This window comes from Natator depressus, chromosome 15 (genome assembly GCF_965152275.1).
Source record: "Natator depressus isolate rNatDep1 chromosome 15, rNatDep2.hap1, whole genome shotgun sequence".
NCBI classification, from domain to species: Eukaryota; Metazoa; Chordata; order Testudines; family Cheloniidae; genus Natator; species Natator depressus.
The window spans coordinates 17,180,033-17,200,692 of record NC_134248.1 but is presented as its reverse complement, the minus strand read 5'-3'; the positions used below and the strand labels follow the sequence as shown (position 1 = coordinate 17,200,692).

The 20,660-nt window shown below is 41.1% G+C and overlaps 1 protein-coding gene across 7 annotated transcripts in view; it reads right to left on the bottom strand.

Annotated features, from left to right (window-relative positions):
* The window catches only part of ZDHHC8 (zDHHC palmitoyltransferase 8), a 236,483-nt gene that overhangs the window by 45,852 nt on the left and 169,971 nt on the right, over nucleotides 1-20,660 (bottom strand). The window contains exons 11-13 of one of the 7 annotated variants that reach the window (XR_012642040.1): nucleotides 19,338-20,274; nucleotides 16,163-16,367; nucleotides 8,069-14,625 (exon numbers count right to left, since the gene is read on the bottom strand). The exons of 1 other annotated variant lie outside the window; for it this stretch is intronic. Coding sequence is in view for 3 of the 6 variants with exons in the window: in XM_074973323.1 (XP_074829424.1) it covers nucleotides 20,091-20,274 (184 nt within the window). In the remaining 3 variants the exon portion in view is untranslated. Of the gene's footprint in view, nucleotides 1-8,068; nucleotides 14,626-15,769; nucleotides 20,275-20,660 lie in introns of those variants that run through there. 5 more of the 7 variants (XR_012642039.1, XM_074973325.1, XR_012642038.1 and 2 more) reach the window with 5 other exon arrangements.

Sequence of the window (20,660 nt, the reverse complement as noted above, 5' to 3'; positions counted from 1 at the left end):
TGGTATGAATTTTTACCTTCTTTGGCCCTGAAACATCAAAGCAGTTAAGCACATGCTTAAATTTGAGCATACCAATACTTCCATTGACATTTAAGAATATGCTTTCGTGCTTTGCTGAGCTGAGAACTGTATGAGCAGATTCTATTCTGTAACATTCTCTCACGGAGAATGTCAGTGAAACAGTAAAATAAAATGTTTGCCATTTACATGGATATTTGTCATGTGCATGAGCAATGGGCATGGCATTATCCTTAGCCTGTTTATTCACTGGAACGTGGTAGTTGTTTTATGGCACCGGTTTAAAAACTGCAGCTGTTGGAGCAAAGGAAAACTGCTCTACACACCAAGCAGGGTCTCTTTTTTAGGTGAGGTCTATGCCTGCAAGACTGGGTAATACAAAAGCAAGGCTGAGATTTCTAAAGCTGACTAATGGACACCTAATTCCCATTAAATGAATAGGAATTGGGTGTACAGACCTCCTAGATGGCTCTCAAAAACAAACCCGTCCATACATACAAATATAATCCCTTGAATCGTCAAAACCGTTTAGCTTAAAGAATGGGAGAAAAATCCAATCATCTTTACTAGCTCTAGCAAGGACAGAGTCTAAATCTCCACCTTCCTGCCCCAAATTTCTCAGTGTGGTAATCTTGAATGCAAGCAGATGTATTATAAATAAAAAAACAACAACTGTTAGTTTGACAAAAACGTTCAGACTCGAGGTCTTGTTTTTTAAAACCCATTGTGCTGGAGGTATTCAGAGAGGAGGAAAGATGGGTGCTGCTGAGAAAGAGTTTCCGGAGAGAAATTATTTGAAAGCCTTCTATAGACCTTTTCCCACTGTAAGCAATTTACCACCAGCATATTGTGCAAATGGTTATAATCCAATATGAATTGTCAGTGAGTCTGTTTCATAGAGACAGGGAGTATAATTGGAGGCTAGTTAAAAATAGGTCGATTAGACACGTGTGATACTCGTTGACATTGATAGGAATTTATGAATGGTCTTGTCCAACTATTTGTCAAACCTAAAGTAATCAGCACTTGCTGTAACTATAACCGGAATATACTGAACATTTTGTGCAAGTCTTTTGATCGTTAATTGCAGATTGTCTTATGATTCTTTTATAGTTGAAAAAAAAATGAAAGAGCAACTCCAAGTCTGAGCTCAGTTACATCAGTGGTACTTTTGCATGTTTCAAACTTGAATGCTGCCATTTCATGCTTATCTCACAAAAACACAATTTTGGGGCTGCGAAATGCCTGGAACACAAATTGTGGGTATTCTGAATTGTGTGTGTTGTATTTTTTTCCCCATAAACACAGCTTTAGATAGAAGCCTCTAATTAAAAGGAACCTGACAGACAGTGACACAAGACTACTGGCTGCTGCTTGAATGCATAAAAAATATTAGCATCAGTTCTCTTTATCCAGTTTACCCATAAGAAATGAACCCCTTTTGCCCTTGGTTTTATTTTGACATTATATATTCCCTTCCCTGTCAATTTAAGATATTTCTTTTCTTCCTTCACTTTACTTTCATTTCTCTCTCCCCTGGGTTTCTGATCATGAACTGAATGGTTGGTTCCACTCCCTAATACAGTGTACCTACACCAATGTTTGCACTGTCTATATTACATGCTGCCCAACTGTTAGCCACTTTGGGATCCCGCTCACATGAAGAGCCATGGATGACATAAAACTGTATTTTACTTAATAAATTACTATTCAGATGATCTCAAAGCACTATTCAAAGGTTGTTCAATATCATGCTTCAGAAGTAGCTGCAGTGAGATGTGATTTTCCTAAAGTCACAAAGTGTATCAGTGGCAGAGCTGCAAGTAGAACCCAGGTCTCTTGGTCCCCAGGCCTGTGTTCAGTCCATTGAACTGCACAGTGCAGCATGTAATATACTGTTGCCCCCTTTGGATCCAAGAGGCTAGTCAAAGTTCGGAACCCTAGGGATATTTCAATTGGAAGTAGAATGTATACTTTGGAATGTTCTTTGATGCCAGCTTCTTTATTTACGAGGAACGTACGAAGTCCTGTGTCTCTGAACACTGAAGGAGCTAAGAAAAAAAGCACCAGTTTCTTAGCTCACAGCCCCCAAGCTTCTTAAGTCAACACCTGGCCAAAAAGCTCTCTCTCTGTTTTTCCAGGGTCACACTGTTCTTACTGGCTCCCGCTTGGCTTTCTGGCCTCTCCGTCTCTCTCTCTTTGTTTTTGTCTGTTCTCCGTTTCTGTGCTCTCTCTCACACACATGACCCCCTACCCAACTCAATATTCAGAAAAACACTCCTGGGTGGGTTCACACACACTTTTTGTCTTAGGTGGGGGGCTTATGCATATGGTTGTGTTAACTGAAGGCTGAGTTCACGCCTATCAATTTCAGTGGGGTCTGAACCCATAATAAGGTTTCACCCAGCTCATAACAACACTCCCCACCTCAGCTTCACCCATTGTCTTGATAAGGCCTAAAATGGTGAGCCCCCAACCATCCAACCCAAACAGAAAGAAAAGAAATAATTTAAATTAAAAATGATAGAAGATTAATTATTTACCTAGGTACAGTGTGTTTCTGACAGGACAGTTTCATATCACCAACATACAAGAATTTTATTCACACCCAAATCTGGGGATTTTCTCTCCAGAGATTTGCTTTCAACAATCAGGGAGACATCCCTTTCAATCAGCCCCTGAGGAACACCTATTGTTTCTGTTGAATTTGCTGGCCTGCCATTCTGTTTGAATGGGAGATTTGCCTTTAACAACTTTTCCAGCCTTAACTTCCACAGCTATATTCTCAGATTCCCAGGGGCAGCCATGATCAGTCACAAGAGTCTGAAAATGCTAACTCACACTTTGCTGACTGTTGAAATGGTTTCCCCTCTTTTATTATGTCCTGTCTGTCAGAAACATTCAGCAAACGAACGGGGATCTGTTCCTGATTCAGATCCACAAGAGCTTTAACAGCTAAGGGTACGTGTGCACTGTGATAAAAGACCCGCAGCATGGCCACGGCTGGCCTAGATCAGCTGACTCAAGCTCACAGGGTTCAGGCCACCGGGCTATAAAATTGCAGGGTAGCAGTTCCAGCTCAGGCTGGAGCCCACGTTCCGAGACCTTGTGAGAAAGGAGGCTCTCAGATCCTGAACATCTATGCAGACCCTGGCAAGCCCAAGTCAGCTGACCTGGGTTCTGAGACTCACTCCGGCAGGTTTTTAAATCACAGGGTAGATGTACCTTAAGATCCCGCTTGCATATCAAAGACCCTGCATATCAAAACAGGTTTCACCCACTTCCCATCTTTCCCTTGCTGGACAGCTACCACAGCATGTAGTTGTTATAATAGTTGTGTCTCCAGGGTAGGGCAATTCATTCACTGCAGACCAACTGACTACACACCATTTGTCTCACCCGGGTAATTTCTCCAAAGGGAATTTCCACAGACGGAATATGTAAGACACCTTTCCTGACACTGATTACACAGTTATTAGCCAGACTGAAATATAAGCCAATTAATAGCTCATCCACTATTGCAGCCACACAGACTTCTTGCTCAAATTGCAGAGGTCCAATGGTCAAAACCATATTTTCACATGGGTGCCCTTGCCCCAGTCACAGTCTCTATTTGAGACCAATTAGGTGATTCGGTTCTGGATCCCCTATTCCCTAGCCTTTTTAGTGTGACTGGTCTAATAACTGTTATGTCTGAGCCTGTGTCAACTATCCCTATACATATCATAGATCCTATTACATACCCAATAGCCAAACTCCCATTATTGTTGTTTAATTGCTCGGATGTAAACAAAAACAGTGGGGCTGATCCTTGTACCTTTGCCCCTTAAGCTTGGCATTCCCCCATTTCTCAAAGTGTCTCTCTAGGCACCTGCAGCAGTCTGTCTTGGCCTGCCTTAGATTTATAACAATCCTTTTTTGTCCAGTTTTGTCACAGTAGCAGCATTTAACAGAACTGTTTCCTTTACATTTTTGCATTCTTGCCAATTTCCCTTGTTTTACAAATCAAATTTATACTCTGTTATAATTCAATATGAATCAAATTAGAATCCTCTTTTTTATTATGCATATTAGACACAGAGCTGTACTTACAGGGCTCCTGGTGATCAGCTTCCATCTTCCTCACTAGCAGCTGTTTCCTCTTCCAGCACACTTCTGCAAGAAAAGATTCAATTTCTGTGGCAAAATCCCCCAGCTTCTTGAAGTGCCTTTGGCCTTCTTTCACTGATCTTGATCTGCAAGTCCACATGAACATCTATAAATTGGTCCATTGCCACCCTATCCTGGAAGGCTTCTGGGGTATCTGGGTATGCCAGGAACACAAGTCTCTTCAGGTCCTTCTCCAGTTCAGATGGGGTTTCTTCTTTCCCTCTTCTAGCTCCTAGCTGTGCGCTGGCCCGCTGAGATTGATGGCTAGCTCCAGATTGCAAGTCAAGGGCTTGTATCAGGTCTGTATAACTCTCTCTCTTTCCTAGGGGTAAGTTCTGCAGCACTATTAGAGCTGAGCCACCAAGCTGGAAACCCCCTTTCTGTCCTTCTTCCCAGCCAGTCGTTTGTGGCTCTCATGTTGAATTGATCCAACTGAGCCTCCCAGGCAGGGGTACTGGAACATTTTTTATAGTGGGCGTGCTGAGAGCCATTGAAACAAACTGTAAACCCTGTATATAAGGGAAACCACTTCAAGCCAGGGGGTGCAGCAGCACCTCCAGCACCCCTAGTTCCAGTACCTATGCTCCCAGGGTGTTTTCCCTTCAAAGAGAGTGGAGCTTTTGTATTATTTAGGCTGAAACAGCCTGACCTCTCCCCTCTGGGCCTCTGTGGGTTACAACTGGGGCAGAAAACTGTTGTAAATATCCAGTCTTATTCAAGTCCCCTGGCTCAATTCCTCAGCTAAGCAGCTGCTTTCCACTGTGACCTGTGATTCTTGGATTTCCTTCTGGAGCTGAATTTTCAGCTCGCTAAGTCCTTGCTGCAGTTCATCTATGTTAGCAAGTTCCATGCTGGCTAAAGCTTACACGGTCTCCACTATTTCAGGAGAAAACTTCTGGTCTACGGCAGTCACTTTGCTAGTCACCTCTTTGATCTGTCTTGCCATTTCAGCCTGAGGGCTTTGCAGCTGGGCTTCCTGACCTGCCTAGAAACTGTGCAGATGTCTCTCCAACAAAGATTTAGCCATCAGCCCTTCCTGAGAATGCTCCAGATGCTGCTTTAAGTTCCCTTTGTGAAGTCTCCAGATATTGTTTTGAATCCCTTTGGCCATTTCTGATTTCTGCAAGCACCTCCATTATTTGTTCCATCTTGGTTCAACAGGAATACCAGTTGACAATCTCGCTCCTTGGAAACTGGATCCTGCTTCTTACACCTGCTGTGCTCCTATTAAGTCAAAGTTCAGAGCCCTGGGGATCTTCCAGCTGGAAGTAGAAATTGATGGAGTCTGCTATTTTCTTAGATGGCATCTTGGTTATTTACAAGGAACATACAAAGTCCTGTGTGTCTGAACACATAAGAAACCAAGACCACAAGGCGCAGTTTCTTACTTTACAGCTCTGTAATAGGACTGCTGCATAGTGAGTACCCCTTCCTGGCCAGAGGTGTCTCTGCAGGCTCCCCACCTCTGTTTTTCCTCACTTTGGGACCCTTTAAGAACTCACAGGAGGCTCTTTCTGGTTAAAAATACCCAGGTTTGGGGCTAGTTTAATATCAGAACCAGTTTACAATGACCGAGAGTCCCAAACTAACGTCCTTTTTTTACAACACAAATAAAAAGTCCATTCTTAGCTCTGGCATTTTCTCTCACCTCCAGGGCTCATCTTCTATCCTGGTGTGATCTCCCAGCTTTACCTCACTGGGGTTCTGACATCTGGTCCCAAACACAATCAGGGTTTCCCACCCCACGCAAGAGCCTCCTGCTCATCCGAATTCACCTTCCAAGCTCCCTGGTGTCATGGTCCTGCAGAAGTCTTCTTTTCCTCCCTGCAGTATCCAACATCATAGCTGCAACTCCCTAGGCTTCCCACCTTTTATTGGATCCACCTTCTTTTCTTTATAGGGAGTTGCCTGGTTCCCCTCAAGTAGGGCCCATTCTATAATTAGTGTCCGCTAAGCCCCAGGGTCTCCAGCCCATAGGACAAGCCACCCTATTACACATGCCACCTTTAGAACTTTGTCCACACCAGAGCAAGATCTCCTAAAGAGAATACCCACACCCTTTTTTTCCCTGGCTATTTCATCGGTGTGGCCGGCTGCATCCCTGAATGGTCTGGGCTCTCAGAGTCTCCAGCTCCCCTTCCACTTGCTCACCATAATTAGCAGGCAGCCTCCTGTGTGCAAAGGTTGCTGGACGTTCCTCAGCCAGTTGTTCCCAGGCACCCTGAAAAGGGGCTTGAGCTACTCACACTTCCCTTGTTACCTCACAGTTCCCCCCTCCTCATGTCATCTGGGACGCTACAGCAACCCCCTGTAGCACCATTTGGGTGCCAGGTTCCTCCCTTTGGGCCCTAGTTTGCATTCTGATGGTTCCCTGGACCCACACCTGCTTCCCAGGATTCATTTCTGTCGGAGGTAGCCCAAACTCTAACTTTGGCTCACCTTCTACCTCATCTATCCTATGCTCATCCTCCTCGGGTGGTCTGGTACTCTGATCTAAATTATCTGTGATATCCACAGAGTGGTGCAGAACTCCTTCCTCTTCCTGACCCTTTTCACATACAGGGGGCTTACAAATTCCAGCTAACAAATTATACATGACACTGTCATTTGATGGATTGTTCCAAAGATCAAGTCCCATTTCTGTCAAGATTTGTCTTTTCTCGCCATCCTCAGACCATTGTATCCCCTTCCCACAGTGCCAACCTTCAAAAGGGCAAGTATTCCACTTATGACCTTCCAACCCGTACCCGAAACATACCTCAGAGGGGCTAGACTTTGTCCTTGTTGGGGTCAGCTTCTTCAGAGGGACCCCGACCTCCTTCGATGGCTGAAATAACTGCTAACTTTTGAGACCCCTACCACTGCTGCTGCATGGCAAATTGTACAGCCTGCTGCTTTTGTTGGCTCTGCAAAAGTTGCAGGAGGAGTGTCCAAGTCTTTTACTGCTGCTCGGCTAATAGGCAGACAATTTCCTCCATCTGTTTTTATGATCACCTCTTCTATATCCCCTTCCCTCCTTGGTGGGAGAGGGGTGTCAGATTCTGCCAATGATGCCAGTTTGTAACAGGACTGCTGCTTACTGAGCGCCTCCTCCTGACCAGGGCCTCCTCTCTCTCTCTCACCTCCGATCCCAAACAATATTCAGTCAAAAGTGCTTGGCTAGTTGCACACACACTTTTTGTCTTAGGTGGGGGCTTAGGCTTACAGTTAAACTAACTGAAGGGTGAGTGCACAACTATCCAGCTTAATGGGTTTTAATTCATAGAATCTCAGGGTTGGAAGGGACCTCAGGAGGTCATCTAGTCCAACCCCCTGCTCAAAGCAGGACCAATCCCCAATTTTTGCCCCAGATCCCTAAATGGCCCCCTCAAGAATTGAACTCACAACCCTAGATTTAGCAGGCTAATGCTCAAACCACTGAGTTATCCCTCCCCACAATTCAGCACATCAGGTTTCACCCAGCTCATAACAACACCCTAACTGTCAAAAGGACAAATCATAAAGGGCTTGATGGTGCATATTACACATAGTAAGGGGTTATGCAGAGCTCCCCTGCCCAAGAGGGAACAATGGGAAGTGGTCTGCTTCAGGAATGAATGAATAAATAAATAAAGAATGTTGATAAACTGGAGAGGATTCAGAGAAGAGCCAGGAGAATAATTAAAGGATTAGCAAACATGTCTTTATAGTGATAAACTAAACAGACTGAGCTCTTTGAGTCTAACAAAGAGAAAGTTAAGGGGGCGGAGGGCCTTAATTCATCAGTCTAGCAGAGAAAGGTATAACACTATCCAGTGGCTGGAAGTTGAAGCTAGACAAATTCAGACTGGAAATAAGATGTACATTTTTAAGTTGGAACAACTTACCAAGAGTCGCGGTGACAGTTTTAAAATCAAGATTGGATGTTTTTCTAAACGATCTGCTGTAGGAATTATTTTGGAGAAGTTCTCTGGTCTGTGTTACCCAGGAAATCAGACTAGATGATCGCAATGTCCCTTCTGGCTTTCTATGAAGCTATGAAAGAAGGCAGAATATTCCATGGGGAACAAGGATTGTGGGCGCACCCTCACAGCCCCAGGGAGGATAGGGCAGGAGGAGGGGCCATTGCTCTGGTCCCTCTTCCTTTTTTTTTTTTTGGAAACTGATTTGTGTGTGATTTTTCCACATTATCTTTACAAGTACATAAACAAAACCTCTCACAACCTGAATAAAGATCCTTCGCCAGCACATGACATGATGCTAAAATGGGGCTCTGCAATCTCCAGCACTTTAAATATATATAAAAAGAGTCTGTATAGATATCTAAAGAATTCATGTAGATAAAACACAAGAAAAAATTTATTTTGGAAATTAAATGAAAAGCAAAATACCAGAGAGAACAGTATTATAAATTCGGTAAAAAAAATGAGGGAGAAATACAGTAAATTACCATGGTATATTTTCTTACTTAGGGTTACAGGTTTTGAAAAATGCAGCCATTCTGTGCTTTAATACAAGTGAAAATAAATATATTTATTTTGCCTTTACATTTAAATAAACTCATGCAAATTGTATTTACACACACTCTCTCTCACACACACACACACCTAACCAACTAGCCCTTAAAAGCAGGGTGTGTTTTCATATCTTAAACATCCCAAACAGTTATTATTTCTAATCCTCCCAACCACTTTCAAATTATGATTAAAAACAGGGTCCTGCAGAAAGGATCATCTTAGCAATGGATATGTTTTGTACACCAATATATGATTTTATTCCTTCTTTGATATCCTTCATGTGCTATGAATACTGGGCATTAGGTATATATTTTATGTATTTCTGTACAACATTAAAATGGACACAAAAAGACAGGAAGTAATAACGTTTTTGTCATGGCAACATAGTAGCTTTTTAGGTCTCAAGAAAAAATAAAAAAAGTTGTATTTCCTCAGCAACGCGGGCCTTGGCAGCGGCTCCAAAAGCCCACTACCACTCTGTATTCTGTGCTGCAAACCCACAGTTCAGTCAGATGTAGTATCTTCTTTCTAAGGCCACTCAATCTACCGCAGTTTATTCTATTGTATTTCTGCTCATTGTTTGAAAAAATAAATTATATGCACAACCATCCCAATAAGCAGGGAAAGGAGAGCTAAATTGCTTAAGGCAGTCATGCATATGCCCTTTTGGAATAAATAGGACACTGTAAAGCAGGTATTATTGGCAGCGGGATAAACATTATAAGGAACTATTCAAAAAGTCAAAGAAAGAATCAAGCAGAAAGTTGTTATGGATCTGTGCTAAACTGGTCTTTCAAAGTCAGTGTTTGAGACCTAGATTCCCATAAACAACATCCATCAGACAACCAGCCTCAAAACTCCATCACCAAAGCAGTGATTTAAAAAGATGCTAAAGTTTTTAGCGTGGAGCTGAAAATGCACACAGCTACCGAATTGCTCCTGGATACCTATGGGGTGTCTCTATCTAATCCTCATCACTATAGGATCTGAGCCCTGGCAGAGATTCACAACACCCTTGTGAGGTCAAGAGGCAGTATCCCCCATTTGATACAGGGGGATCCGAGGCACAGAGAGATTAACTGATGTGCCCAAAGTCAAATAAAAAATCTGTGGTTGAGCCAGGAACTGAACCCAGTTCCCCTGAAGCCCATCCCAGTGCCTTACCCACCAGATCACCCTTCACATTGACCACACAACTACTATATCTGGTTTCTCCAAATCATAAAGCTTAATGCTGGGAAAATGCCAGTAAAATACCTGTGCAAAATTTGCACATTTTGTTATCTAATGTACATTAGATTGTGACCAACTCCATGGAAGTAATCTGTATGTTTGCATTTTGTTATAAAACTTTTCTGAAAAATCACTCAGTTCATACCCTAACCCATCTATTTACAAGCATTTGCTTCCCTATTTTAAAATCTATACTTGCAGACATCTTTCACTGAGACAGTTAGGGGCTGATCCTGAGACCAACTGGACTAGCAGCGTAAGGGTTGCAGGACTGAGCCCACAAGGAAATGCACTGAATTTACTCAGATGTTGCATTGATAGCAATGGGAGTTTTTCCTGACTAAAGCAGCAGGATCAGACCATTAACTTGTATCAAAAATCTTGTATCAAATGCCTTCTCCAGAGCTTTAAAACAAAACAAACAAATAAAAGCAAAAGGATAGAGATATTTGGAAAGATTTTTTGTTGGTAGCATGAACTCATTTAATGTGTGATCTCACAAGACGAACAATCAGGACAACATTTATTCCCTCCAACACCGGTGTTTTTCATTATTATTGTGGGCATTGTCTGCCATAATAGAAGTTATCATATTAAATTGTGATCCCCTAGTGCCTCTCATCCAAGGATCCTGAAGCATTTTGAAGACATTCAGTAACTTAGGACCATATGCTGTCACTCTTCTAAAATGGGTGAAGGAGTCTTTCAACACAGTGAAACTGCTCTGGTTCCAGTGTATGTGAACCACACGGAATCTATTCACCTCCATAGGCACAGTGCTTCTCTGCTACAGTGCAGGTGGTCTGGGGACATGGTACGGGAACTGACCTATCATCCATGGCCCATGATCCACAGGTATAAATTTCCCATGGAGGTGGATGCAGGAAGACAGCTGAGTACTGCTTAGCTGCTCCATTACCAAAACCTTAGCTTGTGGATGAAGGATTTCTTCCTCATCCCAGGCCCTTTTAGATCCCCTGTATAGAGCCCTTTTACACAGGCTTTGTGGGAGTGCTGCAGCAGGACCATTAGAAGTACAGCTCGTCAAAAAATGGGGAAATATTGGTGAAAGTTTTCACAAAAAATGCCCTTTGTTTGTTGAAAATTATTGAACATTTTTGACCAGTTCTAATTAGGAGCCCTAAATGTTGTTCTAATGTTAGATAACTTATGCCCTAAAGGTGCCACTTAAGAATTACACATTGGGTGAAATCCAAGATCCACTGAAGTCAATGGCAAAACTCATGCACTTTAATGGGGTCAGGATTTCACCACTTCATTGGGAGCTGTGCACATGTAATTCACTGGCTTAATATGTGGTATCATGTCTCTCTGGAAACAGGTACTCTCTCATGCCATATCTAAGAGAGTTACTTGTTTATCTCAGGTGGCCAAGGCTGGGGTTTTGGTGTGAAAAGCCCTAGAGTCAGGCTCCGTTGAGGACCATGTGTGCAGCTGTGGCTCAATACACACTCACTTAAGGACACTTTGGTTCCAAAACATGGACAGTAATTACAAAGCGATACATTCCTCAGATGACATCCTAACTTTTCCTTAATCTCTTACTCAGGCATCAACTTTTCCAAGGCAAACCCGATATATTCTTTTAATCTTTTCCCTAAACTATCTCACTGAAAGTTTTCCCAGCAGGCATCAAGTCCAGGCAATAGCTTAAGTGCATCCTCAGAATGGTACTCTTGACCCCATGGAGCAAAAAACATGCCAGTAAGTGAGCACTGATACAGAGTGGTGGGATTTTTAAGAGATTAAATAAACCTTGGAAATTTCAATAGGGTCCTGAGGATTTTACATGGCTGGTAACCTACATACCCTTCTTACAAGAAAGGCTTTTAAACCATTTACGTTTGTAAGGTGGACGGTTTTTGGTTTTGGTTTTTTGCAAAGGGGAAATTTTTAAAATACAAAATGTCTTACTTAAGTAATTAACAATGATACTTTAGATCATTTAAAACTGAAATAATTTAAGAAATCTAGTCAATTTTTTACTCTTTGCTTGCTTTCTGCACTCCAAACAGATCTCAGAGTGAAAACAGATGGGACAATTTCATTTTTGTTTCCAGTCAGTTTCTTCATCTAGTTCTCATGCGCTGGCACAAGGATTGCAAGGCAATGTTGAAATCCAAGCAAGAAGTTGTTTTGGCTGGAATTCTAAAGACAGCACGAATATTACCTTTGTTTGTCTCAACGAAGCTTAAATTTAAGCTGGGACTTGCAAAGCTGTCAAAGGGATTGGACGTCCAATTCCCATAATCTGGCTTTGAAAGTCCCAAATTTGGGGCATACACTAGCCAACAAAATCCATATCATACCATCAGATGGTTTCTTGGTCAGGGTAGGCAGGAAAGTAACTATATTATTTTTTCAAACAAACAAGTGCAGGAGAATTGCCAAAGGATTAATTTTGAGACACGAGTTTTGCTAGTCAGAACATAGAGATGGCTATGGGGCTCTAGTTCACTATGTTACCCCAGTTTTACACCAGTGTAACTCTATAGAGTCACACGACAATAATGCTGTGGTGAGACAGCCTCTGTGAACAGCCACTTTGCAAATAGGGCTCCCCTTAGATGTTTGTTAGGAAATTACATTACAGTGTTGCCAACTCTCAGGATTTTATGGCAAGTCTCAGAATTTTTGATATTTGGCTTAAAACCCCAGCTCCCGGAGTCATGATTATGTGAGAATCACTGCTTTCACTTTAAAACAATAAAGTCCTTATGGTTGTGAAGAAAAGCTTGACAATATGACCCAGATGTGCCTTGAATGCGCAAGAGAAGAATGCAGAGAAAAAGAAAGAACAAAACAGCAATTTTTGAACTTTTGTGTTGGCTGTACTTCTCTTCTCCCATAAGGAGTTTTCAGATTCTGTTTGACTATTGGAAGGCCCAGGAACGGAGCAGAATGTGGCCCATAAATCATAACATACTCTTCTGTGATAGCACTGGACCACAAACTGGGTGCCTCCACTTAAAGGGTTGTGCACAAGAAGTCCTGAGCAACTTTGATTAATGAGGAATGGATAGGTGGAATATCTGCAGATGCTGATTATGTTCATGTTGACCAGACAGCCAGTGTTTCCACATCTGCTATTGTTGCTGAGGCCAGATATTCCGGGAGTGGATCTACACACTAGATCTAATACATGGAGGACAGCTAGTGTTAATCCTCTTAAATTCCCACAAACAGTTACTGTTGAAGAAGAGCAATAGAGAACCCCAGTTCTATGGTACAAGTGTCTGAAGGATCCACCAAAAGGAATGAATGTGAACGAAATGTAACAGGATAGCTACATGGCATGAGATAGTGTGAGGGAAAGAAAGTGTAGGGGAAAGATAATATGGATAATGACAGGTTTCAGAGTAACAGCCGTGTTAGTCTGTATTCGCAAAAAGAAAAGGAGTACTTGTGGCACCTTAGAGACTAACCAATTTATTTGAGCATAAGCTTTCATGAGCTACAGCTCACTTCATCCGATAGCTGAGTACATGGGTATGGCTGTGTGTCTATTGAGGAAGAAATTGTTTGAGGTCAGTTTGCTCACATGAAAGGACTAATGAAATGCTGTCAAGGTCAATGAAACACAAGGTGTCTTACTGCTGTACATGAGCCAGCTTTTCCAAGTCTGCTTTGTTTGAGGAATTACTTCCATTTTTCTATCCTCTCACCCTCTTTTAGGAAATGCAACTCACCCTTCCACACTCACCCTGCTTTATTCCTTTGAGCACCAGGCATGTTTCCCCTCTTTGTAGATCCAGGTCCAGGAAGTATGCTAATAGACATCATATACTAAGACAGCCATATTGCACACACTTGGGGATATGGAGACATGCACAGAACAGAACTGGAACAAAGGATTTACCACAGCAAGATCATCACGTCCTGTATCCTGCTTTCTACAGTGGCTTTGAAAGAAGGTGAATACATAAGATATGGGGCAATAGGAGGGTGTACCAGTGAAAATAAATATATGGAACTAACCTGAAGGACAAGGTCTAAGATAATAACACCGGTTTTCCGCAAGTCTTCATAACCACCCCTCTTTTTAAATGTTCCTCAAAAGAGTCTTAACTTGCTCTGCCACCTACTTGATTTTACTTTTTCAGAGCCTTCAAGAGAACCCTTTGGCAGAGATGCTGTCTCTGATCTAATCTTCTATTGTATTTTCAGCTTGTATTTCAACAAATATTTTTGGTATATATATTGCAGCTGACACAGCCCCTAATTTTGTTTCTGTAAACAAACATCAGTTGCACTTTTAAAATATACCAGATGAGCAGATCTGTAACCAGTTTTCTCTGAATATATGTACACACTTATGTATATATTATATAGATATATATACACATATCATATATCTTTATAAGGCACAGTCAAATGTACCATCGGTTCTTTAGAATTCTTTTTAACTATGGAAGTAGATCATATTTCACCATATAGTTTGAAATGTCTAACCGAGACATTTCTGAAATGTTTCGATGATACAGGTTCACGAGCTGTGAGATGTCTTCTTTAAAAACTCCAGTTATTGTGATAAGACGAACAAAAATTATTTTGACAGTAATTCAAATCCACTTAGTATATAATTGTTCTTCCCCTAAAAGCTATTTTCACCTGCACAAGTAGTTCCCATCTGTGTCTCTCCTTGTTTCAAATATTACGTTCTCGTCTCTAGTTTTAAAAGTGAGCCGAAACTTGAACCCACAGGACTCTAAAAAGAAATCAGAGAAATTAATGCTAACTTAGTAAATTTAGCTGTGTCTTATAGAAAACATCTGAATAAGCTGGAATGATTTTATATAAAATATAGTGGGCCAGACCCTCAGCCATTTGACTCAACTGAAGTCAATGGAGCGATGCTGATTTACACCAGCTGAGGATCTGATCATTATATATATATAGCCTAATCTTTATCATTCAAAGAGACTCCAGAACACAAGCATGACAAGCATTTACAATGAACACCCTTCATGAATGAATCCTCTCTCAGTGTCACCATACAGCACATTATGGCTTCTAAGATCCCACAGCAGCTGCTCTTAAGAGGGTTTGGCAACTGTATCAACTATAAACTAGTAACACAGACCTAACTGGCATATTGACACAGACTAGAAACAAACGGGTTGATAGAGACGGTTAGACAGACTGGAATTTGGCTATCTGTCAGATGTACACATCCTGCTGTCCTGGATAGCACAGTTAATCATTGGCAATACTAGTGCCTTCAGAGATTACGATAAGGAGTCATCTCATCTTGTTTTCCACCCTCTTTTAGGCATCTGGAAGAAGGTATTTAAGATACAATTAGTTTCCTTTGTGTTTTACCACAGGAGGTTTTTGCATCCAGATTGACCTTTGTTCCATGCAAGACTACCACATTTCACACACTTCTACGTTTTACACATACATGGAGGCCAGCCCATGGATGGTGCTGAGTATCTGCAACTTTCAGTGTAGTCAGGGGGAGCTGAAGGCCACTTAGGATTTCGCCCATGGAATGTGATGTAATCAATGGAATATTAACAAGGCCTCAGAAAAGGGGCAGAAAGAACATATGAGCCTTCTAGACAATACTGAAGCTATACAGTCTGATGCAGAAACACCAGGAAAACTTGACACCTTAAAATACCAAAGTAACTCAAGCATTTAAATATATCTATCGATCTATCTATCTATCCATATATGTATTACCAGAGCCAAAAAATGTTTTATAGACAGAGCTCCACAAAGCCTGCACAGATACATTCCAACAATTCAAGGAGGCAGAACAGGTGCAACATAGACCGTAAAAACATGTCAACATAAACGTCCCAAACTGTCTACGTGACAGCAACATTGACCCTCCCGACCCTTCCCTCTTCAAATATATATCTCTAGACTGGACCAGAGGTATAGTACAAAGAAAACTGCATTGCAATTTCCACATCATTTAAGCTTTATAGGAGTGCAGCCATCATCTGAAGAGGCTTCCTTATAGTATTCATGATGCAATTATCCTAGGCAAAGTTCAGATAATGCTTGGGTTCCACTTTCAAAACAGCAAGACAAACAGTTAATTTGCCACATATCAGATTTTTGACATTAAAGCATAGGTCTGGGTAGCTCTTACAGCTGAGGTTAACCAAAAGAAATGATTGAATTTGGGTTTTATTTAATTTAAAAAGTAAATACAAACATGTGCTGACTGTGTGCTTCCTGTGATAGCCTCCCACAATAATGCAAGGTAGAGATTTCTTTAATATACTTACTCACAAGCTGCACTTCTCTGAAACTTTATTACCCAGCTGCATGAAAATATAGAACCCTGAGGTTTTTTTCCCCTTCAGACAACACAACATTTTTGCTCACTCAGGTACTTCTGCATCCAGTTTTCAATATACAGAGCCAAATGACAGTTGTAAGTCAGAGCAGAATTTAGCCCACCGTTTCAAATTCATTGCTATGCAGGTTTTCCTATTAAGTCAACACACAAAGTAAAAAAAAAAAAAAAGAAAAATTGTAAGGCTTCAAGTAAAAACATCTCCTCTCTCACCCATTCAGGGAGTAAGGTTCATTTAATATCATGTTACTCTATTTATTATACAGTTAATTAAAGCTATAGCTCTCAGGATACACTGTACTAAAATGAAACTGGGGTGTTAAACTGGAATGAATGAACAGTGAAATGATGCTAATAAAATGGGATTTGCAATGAAAACCTGATGTTTCTTAAATAAGAAATAGACATAATATACAATCTACTGCTAAAAATAAAAACATATTAAAAAGATTTAAGACTTTTGAAGCACAAATTAAGAAAGACAAAACAAGAGGCTACTTTAAAAATATATTAACCTGCAGTGGATCTTCTGTTATGATCCAGGGGATCAAATCCTCAATTAATGTAAATTGGCGTAGCTCTATCCAACATAAAGAGCGCTACACCCAATCACACCATCTGAAGTTCTGGGCCTTACTGTCTATAAACACTGAAGGACTATGTGAGTAAAGATAGCACATCATTGATAATTTGTAAATGCTTAAAGAACTGTAATTTTGGAAAGCTTGAAAAAATAACATGGGCCAGATCTTGCTCCCAAAGTCAACATCAGTTTTGCTAATGAGTAGATCCCCACTCATCCAATAGGAACTATGCAAGCAGATGCTTGTGCTCATGTGGCTCCAATTGCAGGACTGGGGCTTTAGATGGGAATGGGGCTGACTTTTCTGAGTGCAATCTCAGATTATTTCTTAGATTATTACTTCCAGGAAGAGTTGAAAAATTTACTTCCATCTCCAGGTCATTCACATTACTCTATTATGCAAACTTCAAAAAAGAATTTTAGTACCATCATAAGCCTATTAATGTGCCAGATGAGTCTTAACTCTAGTTAAACCACCTTCAGAAAAAGTATATAGAACTGCACCTTAACCTAATTATTTGTATCCCCCGTGCAATCATTTTTCTTCCTCTCTCCCCATGAGTTATAGCTAAATAACCCTGGCTATAAGTGTTTGAAAGGTTTACACATATAGTACTGTGTTTAGTCTTATTGAGCCATTCTTGCTCAGGAGCTTATATAGTAATTTCAAAGACCTATTTGCCCTTAAAATATGTGGATTTTTCTTTTCTAACATCGTAAAGTATGTTCAAAGTGTAGTGCCATGGGATGCATATTTTAAAAGCTACATTGGTGCAATATAAAAGCCTCACTTGGATGGCTTGGTTTTATAATCACTCAGGGTGATATAATCTGCCCCTGTACAGACTGCCAACACAAGGTCTATGTTCCAATTAACCCCTGTTTTGATGGCTTAAGTGTGATATTAAGTGGTACTTAAGTGATGCACAGACCTTGTGCAACTCCCTCCACAGAGATGAATTTCACCCCTCAAGGAGTTAAATTTGTGCTGGAATTGCAGATGAGTAGAAATTAAAGATGGAAGAGAACTATAAGGCCATCTAGACCAGCCCCTTGCCAGTACACAATTGCTCCCTGTAGAAGGTTTTCTAATACTTTGTCCAATTTAGTTTAAATGTTCTAAGTGGTCAGGCTTCCTACTAAAAGACTATTCCACAACCCCTTCCCCTACTATTAGCTTAATGTTTTTCCTTTTAAATATATGCCATTTGCTACCAGTGATAACCCCTTTTATCACCTTTGGGACTACATTCTTTAAATTCCATATCTGTAAGCTTATCATACCTCCTTCCCTTAATCATTGCGCAGTCAATTAATTACATATTTTTACCTCTTAATCTTTTTATAAATCAGCCTCTCCAGCTTTCTGTTTATATCTGTTGTTCCCCTCTGAACTTGATCCAGTTTGTCAGTATCGTTTCTGCCCAGTATCGTTCTGGCAATAAAGTGCCTGTAACTAATGACAATACTCTAAATAAAATTATACCAAACCTATATAGAGTGACTATTACTTCTCTGCTCTCTGATACCTCTGTGTATGCAGTTCAAAATGTCACTGGGCCTTTTTGCTGTCATAATGCACTGCAAGCTTATATCTAGTTTGCTGTCCACTATTACTTTAGGTCTATTTCCGCTATGTTAATTTCCAAATTTCTCTCTTCAGATGATCTGGTTCAAGCCAAGACCGTTACTCAGAAGCATGATTAACCCCATACATTTCTATCCAACCTCTCAAAAAGAGATGTGATATACAAGGGACATAATAAGCAGATATTGAGGTGGCTGTCAAAATTTACTGAATCATGAGGCAAATGTTAACTAAGGCAAAGCTGAGGTCAGTATTTTCCACAATGTACAATAAATCTTAGTGTTTATGTATTGTTACATAAATTCTAACTATCAAATATCTGGAGATCTCTCCATTTTCAGCATGGCATGCAGAGAAAACATTACTCCCTTTGAAGCCGACATCCTGAAGGGGAGATGAATTTAGATGTCCAGCAAAACCTATTTACCTCTGAAGGGCCAGTCAGAAGGCAGAGATTCCATACGCTATCTGCCTGGCTCTTTTTTGGTTCTTAAAATAATGCTGCCTCAAAATCCAACAAGGTAAACATAGCTTTGTGAGGGCAGGAGAAGGAGGAAAGCCCAGAGAACTAAATGGACATAACTGATATTGAAAAAAGTTATTGACTGGAAAAAACTTTCTGCCCAGCAATACTGAGGGCTGGTGCTCATTAGGCAGGCAGCAAATTTATATCCTCTAGGTATGTGCTTGGCTCAGTCACACACACACTGCAAAACTCAACTCATGATCATGATAACTTTCCTCTAAGATTATACACACTGCACCACTGCAAGACAATAAACCATGTTACTGCATACATCCCATAAACAAAAAGGAGGAGAGAGATAGTTTCCCATCTGAATTTTTTTATGTCTTAGAGGCTTGTTTGTCAGAGTCAGAAGCCTTTAAAAACAGAGGGAGGGGGAGTAACAGGGAGGAATGAAAAATCCTTACTTATGTGGCAGTCCGATTCCATAAGACACAAATGGACACACACAGAATTTCACACATAGGGAGGCGAATCATGGACAGTGAGAAGCTGCTGCTATTCTTTCTCCCCTCCCACCCAGAGCAAGTGGTGGGGGTAGGGAGAGAGAGAGAGAGAGAGAGACTTTAAAACACTACATGATGCTTGAGGGCCTGCGCCCTGCCTGGTTCCTTTAAAGCAGGAGGAATAACACCGACAATGCTTTGGGGACAAATGGTAGTTCTCATACACACAGACTGCAAACAGGGAGTCTGGTCTCCATGTCTGTAAGAAAACAGCAGTCAGGCCAGTGGCTCGTCCCAAGATTTTGCTGGCCAGAAAACTCGTGGTGAGGAAAAACATGACCCCAGATTAATTCTTCATCACAGCACAACTTCTACACGACAGTTTTGTTTGACAGACAAATACACAATGGCTTTTTCGCTCTCTTTCATGAAAGAAATAATCTCTATGGTTGTGGTGCTAGGTGGTAGCCAGTTTCCGCAGTCAGTTCAAGACAGTTTCTGATGGACTGTACAATTTTATTCCCACAAGAATAAGGCTGCAGCTCTTTTTTGGCCAAAAGAGAAAGATGAAAACAAACAAACAGAAAAAAAAAACAAAAAAGGACACTGGCAGCTGCTGCTCCTTTTGTGGTTGATGTTGTTTGAGTCTTCACAGTGCACCTAGCTTCATGGCTGGCTTAATGGATGGCTCTTTATTTTAAATTTCTTTTTATTTTACACTGAAATTTCATAGGTTGTTCCACCAACGCCAGACACCTTCTTAACGTTTGAGTGTCTAGCAGGACTGACCGGGGCCCCCTGGGAACTTGACGTTGAACCCAGTCGACAATCTGCCCTGGAAATTCCTTTTGGCTGTCCATTTATTTTACTATGAGGTGTCTTCAACTGCATGTCCTCCCTGCAACAAAATAAATATAAAGCGATCCAGGGTTAGTGATCGAAGTAATGGCAGCCAGATAGCCAGACAAGCAATTGCCCTTGTTACTTTATGTCCTGATACAGCAAAACAGTTAAGCACGTGAGTATCCCCACTGAAGTCAATGGGCCCGACGCAATGCACACTGAAATTAGAGACTGCAGCTTAATTTTGCCTTTGGATCAGGCGCACTGGGATTAATCACATGCTTAAATGCTTTGCTGGATTGGATCTTATTGCGTAAGAATTTGCTTTTTTGAAAGGTCTCTTCTGCATTGCTGGCCTTTGCTCAAACTTCATTTTACTTATGTTCAGAAGAAAAAAAAGCACTCCGAAAAATCACCTAAGAAAAGGAAGTAGCAAAACAC